Source organism: Manihot esculenta, chromosome 3 (genome assembly GCF_001659605.2).
Source record: "Manihot esculenta cultivar AM560-2 chromosome 3, M.esculenta_v8, whole genome shotgun sequence".
Lineage (NCBI taxonomy): Eukaryota > Viridiplantae > Streptophyta > Magnoliopsida > Malpighiales > Euphorbiaceae > Manihot > Manihot esculenta.
In genome coordinates, this window is record NC_035163.2 from 14,788,503 (window position 1) to 14,795,690 (window position 7,188).

Consider the following 7,188-nt stretch of genomic DNA (forward strand, 5'->3'; position numbering starts at 1 on the left):
TCTAAATTTTAGATAAATTATATAAATTACAAGGGAAATTTATTAAGCGTAATTTACATGAATCTGTGTTTGACAAAATCCACGTCACTCATTAACTTTTTTAATAAAATAATTCTTAATTAACCACTAAAATTATTATGTTTTTTAATAAAAAAATATTTTTAAGTTGTTAATTAAGAACTATTTTATTAAAATATTTAATAAGTGACGGGGTTTTGTCAAACTCAAATTCATATAAATTATCCTTAATAAATTACCCTTGTAATTTATCTAAAATTTAGAAGGGATGACTTTTATATTGGCTCCAACCAACTACATGACTACCTAAAAAACCCTAATTCTATCTCTCTCTTTTCCCCACCTTCAATACGGAAGAAATACGAACATCTGCACCACCCCAAAGCAACAATGGCTACTTACACTACAAAAAAAACTGTGAAATTGCGACCAAAATTAGCGACCAAAATTTTTGGTTGCTATATAGCAACCAATCAGCGACCATTCTGCTACTACATGAATAAAATAGTATTTTTATTTAATAAAAAGCTCAACGACCAAAAATTGGTCGTTATTATTAAATCGTCGCTAAATTTAGCGGGAATTAGTGGCGCGAATTGCACAGAATCTGAACAGGCACCTGGTGCTCCCTCTCTTGGAGTTTCTCCAAGAACGACAGCTATACCTAGAGGAACAGATCTTCAAGTCTAAAATCGAGCTCTTGAGCAAAACTAACATGGTCGATTACGCCATGGATATCCACAAGAGCCTCTACCACACTGAAGACGTCCCTCAAGGTAACTACAAATTTTATCTTTTCTGACCTTGGGCGCTCTATACATGATGCATATGTGATGTGTTTGGTTGGGTTTTTGTTAGATATGATTGAGAGGAGAGCTGAAGTCGTAGCGAGATTGAAGGCCCTAGAGGAGGGGGCGGCCCCTCTTGTGGCGTTTTTGCAGAATGCAAACACCGTGCAGGAGTTGCGAGCGGACAAACAGTACTGTCTTCAGATGCTTAATGACCGCTTCCAGGTTTGCAATTGCAATTTATGCTTTAGTAATGGGTGATTGTAATGTAATGTAGAATTGATATGGGTGTCATTTCTTGCTCCTAAACCTACTTTGGTTTAATCTTGTTTGAGTTTTTGAAGTGTGCTATGCAACTGGCATTATTGTAATTGAAGTGTTATGCTAATTCAGGCGTCATATTTATTGGGATGAAATGATGTGGTGTTATTGTTGAGTTCAAAAGAAATTGCTGAATCCAAAAGCTCCCTTGCTTCTGTATTGAAAGACTCAATTTTTCAATATAAGTGAATTGTCAAAGCTTTTAATTTTGGCTGAATTCCACTTTTTCTTCAACTTGTGTCATAGTGATATAGCTTCTATGCATTCCAAAGTCATAATCAGATACAAATCATCCAATGATTGTGCATTGGTGTTGCTATTGATAAGTCTCTTGCATAATTTCATCACAGAAGTTCTTGGACGTTACCTTCAAGTAATTCTTTTCTTCCTAAATCCCCCCTCCTACTGCTCCTTTTTTTGGGAGGGGTTTGTTGGTTAAGAGATTTGGTTATCTTACTCTTGAGAATGCACTCATGAAATGGCGTTAGGGTTTGTTGGTTAAGATATATAGTTATTCTTACTCTCTAGAATGCACTCATGAAATGGTGGTAATGCTTCATTATCAGATTGGTCCAAAGCAGATTGAGGCACTATATCAGTATGCCAAATTTCAGTTTGAATGTGGAAACTACTCTGGTGTAGCTGACTACCTGTATCAATACAGGGCCTTGTGCACTAACAGTGAAAGGAGTCTGAGTGCACTGTGGGGGAAGTTGGCAGCTGAGATATTGATGCAAAACTGGGATATTGCTCTTGAAGAACTTAATAGGTTGAAAGAAATAATTGATTCAAAGGTGGTTTTATTGTATCTACTTTTCCCTGTATCATGATTTACTATTTTTGTTGTTTTGGAATTGATATGCTCAGTGGCTGTGGTTTTACGTTTCAGAGTTTCTCGTCACCATTAAATCAGATGCAAAGTCGAATATGGTTGATGCATTGGAGTCTTTTCATCTTTTTCAATCATGACAATGGAAGAACACAGATTATTGATTTGTTTAATCAGGACAAGCATGATTTATCTTTTTCTTTTCTCTATGTTTTAGCATTTGTTGAATTTCTCTGACTTGATTCATCTTTTAAACAATTTCTTGAGTGTCTTTAGCTTTTTATGGACTGGTCTTCTGGTTTTTTGACCACTTGGTCAATTGTTATTTCAAGAGTAGTTTTTATAAATTGTCAAGCTTTTACTATATATGATCTGACTGGCAGCATGCAGTGTACTTACTGGATATTCCCGAAATGCAATTATGGATTCCATGCATGTTTAACTTTACTGTTCTGATATGTTGTATGATAATTGATAAATTTTTCAAAAAATTTTTTGCTGGATCTTAGCTTCTTTTTTTTTTTTCCTTATTTATGGTGGAAGAGATATTAGTGGAGATTATTTAAGCTGTCCTATACGTCAAACCATGCAGTAGTGTGATGTTGAGCAACACCACATAATATTTATTTTTATGTATCGTTTAAATCTTTTGCTGTTTATTATACTTAATTTCTTATATATTTTCTATAATTTTTTTCGGGTATCTCAATGCCATTCAAACGAATGGTCCCCATGTTTTGAGATACCTATCAACTGCATTCAAGGTCAACAAAAGGAGACGACCCCAATTCAAAGACTTTATAAAAGTAGATGTAATCGTTAGTTTTTCTGAGCTGAGTCATTTTTGTATGTTATATATCTTGTTGCTACATTATAGGTGATTTTAAATGATCCATTCCTTGGAAAACGAGTTGAAGACAACAACTTTTCTACTGTGCCTATGAGAGATGAGTTCCTTGAAAATGCTCGCCTATTTATCTTTGAGACTTATTGCCGTATACATCAACGTATTAACATCTTTTGAGGTACCTATCAACTGCATTCATGGTCAACAAAAGTAGACGACCCCAATTCAAAGACTTTATAAAAGTAGATGTAATCGTTAGTTTTTCTGAGCTGAGTCATTTTTGTATGTTATATATCTTGTTGCTACATTATAGGTGATTTTAAATGATCCATTCCTAGGAAAACGAGTTGAAGACATCAACTTTTCTACTGTGCCTATGAGAGATGAGTTCCTTGAAAATGCTCGCCTATTTATCTTTGAGACTTATTGTCGTATACATCAACGTATTAACATGGGGTAAGTGCATACTGGATGCTTTTAGTGAAGTTTTGCTTTTGGAATCAAGAATTTTATTCAATTTAATTGATTTTAATTTTCTTGATTGAAAAGAAAGAAATTCAGTTCTTTATAACTTAAAAATTTTCATTTAAAATGTAAGAATTTATTTAAATTCTTCTATTGCAAAATAAATCATGCCAAACAATGGGTTAGGGAATTGGAACAATTTTACAGTTCCTTTCCTTTATTTTGCTAAATGAAATTAACTGTTCAAATGCAGAGTCCTTGCTGAGAAATTGAACCTGAATTATGAGGAGGCCGAGAGATGGATTGTAAATCTTATTAGAAACTCAAAGCTTGATGCTAAGATTGATTCACAATCAGGAACTGTTATCATGGAGCCTAATCAGCCCAATGTGCAAGATTATAGATAGATTCATAAATAATAGCACTTGTGTTGGTCTAGTATTTTTCAGTGCCTTCTATCTTGCTCTTATCTTTTCCTTTTATAATTCTTTTGCACTCTATATCTATGTGTGTTGATTTCTTTTCTTTATTTTTCTTAACGACTAAAATGCAATTTGAAAATTTCCCTCAATTCAGGTATGAACAGTTGATAGATCACACCAAGGCAATATCGGGCCGTACTTACAAATTAGTCGGTCAACTTTTAGAACATGCACAGGCACAAACTGCACGATGAAGTTATTCCAAAAGTTTGCAGTATTTATTGTTGTCATTTTTTGTTATTTGGAATCTGTTTGCTACCGCAAATAATTGTAGTGATAATCCTTTTTGGTGGGTTAATCTAGTAGAGCAGAGGTTGAGAAATTATTGATTATGAGAAACATGGTTTATTTTTAAATTCAAAAGCATCTTTTTTAGCATAAAGTTGATCTTGCGTTGAGAGAGCTAATGCTTCATGCTTGTGGGAATTCAATTTGTTTGTAAATTATTGGTTAGATGTGTTTAAAACTGAAAGCATTGTTACAAAATTGTTTTGTTTTGTTGTCTAGATTAACGAAAATACCACAAATGCTTTGTAAATTATAAGATGACCGACTAACTTGTACTCCTTATATAATTAATAATGTAAATTATAAGATCATGTTGAAAATATAAAATATATTATTGAAATTATATAATTATAATATTATTAAAATTATTTAAAAAATATATATAATATTATTTTTTAAGTACCATTTTAGTTCGGTCAGTTCCGATATTTGATAAAAAAAGCAAAATCAAAATAGAAATGATTTGGTCCACCGTGATTTTGTGTACAAGGTTCCTCAAAAGTGTGATGCTCTACCTACCAACGCAAATGTCCTCTTGAATTATGCTGATAGAAATGGTGATTGTGATTTGAAGCGTCAAATCAGCATGCTTCAATATTTAGAAAGCAAAATAGAAATGATTTTGAGACGATCAGAGTACCAATTTGCTTATAAATCGATCAAGAAATCACAATCAATCCACCAAAATTAATTCCACAGAAATAAAAAAAAATAAAAAATTAATTCCACAAGTACTTTATAACCAATGATTCTTTTATGACAAATCGCTTAATGAGTATTCAAATTATTTCTTAATATTTAATAAAACTTAATATACTTTTAAAAAAATAAAATAAAATTTAATGTTGTCATGAGTATAATCGAAAAGTTAATAAAAAAAAATTATTTTTAACAAAAAAAAATTATCATTTCTTAATACATTGAACAAGAAATTATGATATTTTTTGAAACTTATAAGGAAATAATATTCGGTGATGATACGTTCAATTTGTTAAAAAGAGTATATATCTACTTGGTTTAAAAATCGAGTAATTCTTAATATTAAAAATAACACACAAATTGTTAAGTATTTTTGGATCATAGTATTATACATTAACTCTCACCTACTTTTCATAAAAGATTATTGTTTAGCTTGGTACAATCTATGAATCGGAGCTCTTGAAGGGACGCCATGTTCTGTAGGCAATTTGGCAATTCTCTGAGGTTGTCACAGTAAGCAACTTCCAACACTTTTAAAGTATTAGTAAATCCTCGAATAGGCCATTGTGGAAAGTCCACTAATTTTGGCAACTCTCTTAACTCTAATTTGTGTAGGCTAAATTGAGCGTCTTCTCCTTCCTCAATTCTCAAATCAAGGTTTTTACAATCTTCAATACAAAGACTATCTAATGCTGTTAGGCATTTTATACTTTGTGGCAAAGAGATCAAACTTCTACAACTAGAGACGGCCAATCTTCGGAGCTTTTTGAGACCTAGCATATATTCAAACAAATATTCCAGATTCGGACATTCAGTAATGAAAAGAGATCAAAGAGCCTTCAAGCAACCTATTCCGCCCATTGAGAAACACTTTTGATGCGTAGTTACCCAGAGCAATCTAAGGTTAATCATGTACTTTATATCTTTGGGCAGCTCTTTAAGGTTCCAACATCCAAATAGTAGTAGATCTTGCAAGCTTTGTAACTTACATATTGAATTAGGGAGTCTTTTGATGGTACTCTCAAGTACTGAAATCTTGAGAAACATGTCCTAATGAACACTTTACTACTTATTCCCTCTCTTCTTTCATTTATACAACAAATGGTTCGCATGCAATCCAAGTTTTGTAAGGATTTAGGAACAACTTTGGAAAGTGATTCAGGATAAGGAAAAGATACATGTCGAACACTCTTGGCAAATTGTTGAGTGCTGCCGATAAACATTGAGTATTCATTTTGTGTGATGGATAATGCTAGATCATTTATTAGTTCATGCATTTTGCATCTAACATTACCACCATATTCAGAAAAATCCAGGAAGAAACACCTAGAACACAACACTTTAAAATAGCGCAAGCCAACATCTTCAAACTCTTGATTCTCATTGGAAGATTGAACAAGTCCATTTGCCATCCATAAATAAACCAAATCAATGTCTACTAACTCATAATCCTTAGAAAATGGAACAATATGCAAAGCATCTTTTCAAGTAAGATGTTAAATGTTCATAGCTCAATCTTAAAGCAGGCAATATATCATTTTCCTTCTGCTCTCATTTCCATATCTCATTATCTCTATAAATTCCCACTCACGTTCATCAGTTATAGAGTAAAGCAACGATCCTAAAGTTATGACTGCTAGAGGAACTCCTTTGCATTTTCTCACTATTTCTCCCCTAATTCTTGTAAAATTTGGATTTTGTTTTCCTTCTCGTACTTAAAATGCACATTTAAAAAACAAAGATAAACAATGTTGGTGATGGAGAAGACTCAAATTGTGCGGAGAAACTGTGCCCATAATTTCAGCAACACGATTGCTACGAGTGGTGACTACTATTCTACTACCATTAGAACCTCCCATTAGCAGACTTTTCAGATCAAGCCATTTTTGGGGTCCTCGCTCCATACATCATCTAGGATCATCAAATATTTCCTTCCATTTAAAGTCTCTCGCAAAGTTCTCTGTGGTTGGTCTATATCCATATCTACATATTTCTGACCAAGACATGCATATTTGAGAATTTCAATAACCACCTTATCTAATTCAAGGACATTTGAAACACAAACCCATAGATTCAATTCAAAAATGAGTAGCTACCCTTTGATCATTGTACACCAATTTAGCAAGTGTTGTCTTCCCAAGACCTCCAAGTCCAACAATTGGAATAATGGAGACAACATTTTCACCATCAACAAATTGCAACAACATTTCAATGATGGTAAATTTAGCTTCTTCCCTCCCAATGACATTAGAAGCATCTATGAAGGAGTGGGTCATCTCCCTCTTCTTATGAATCACATGTCTATGAAAAATCCGCTCAGTCAGACCAAACTTAGACTTAAGAGCTGCGATTTTATCTATCCTCTCCCTAATTTTCTTTACTTTGTGTCCCATTTTAAAGTGGAATGCGAGTGGATTAGGGCTAGAAAAGAATCGGCGTACCTTCCGAGTC

General features: G+C 33.1%; 1 protein-coding gene across 1 annotated transcript; it reads left to right on the forward strand.

The window, feature by feature from the left end:
- Positions 1-408: 408 nt before the first annotated feature.
- On the forward strand, positions 409-3,944 carry LOC122723278 (eukaryotic translation initiation factor 3 subunit E-like). Its single transcript, XM_043955060.1, has 10 exons — positions 409-435; positions 596-794; positions 877-1,031; positions 1,694-1,921; positions 2,017-2,138; positions 2,657-2,774; positions 2,834-2,890; positions 3,117-3,259; positions 3,522-3,659; positions 3,845-3,944. The coding sequence occupies exons 1-10, from the start codon at positions 409-411 to the stop codon at positions 3,942-3,944; spliced, it is 1,287 nt and encodes a 428-aa protein (XP_043810995.1).
- Positions 3,945-7,188: the final 3,244 nt, after the last annotated feature.

Coding starts and splice junctions, on each gene's coding strand:
- LOC122723278 (XM_043955060.1), top strand. CDS start 409: ATGGCTACTTACACTACAAAAAAAACT. Junction 3,260..3,521: donor CATCAACGTATTAACATGGG/GTAAGTGCATAC, acceptor GTTCAAATGCAG/AGTCCTTGCTGAGAAATTGA. Junction 3,660..3,844: donor GAGCCTAATCAGCCCAATGT/GCAAGATTATAG, acceptor CCCTCAATTCAG/GTATGAACAGTTGATAGATC.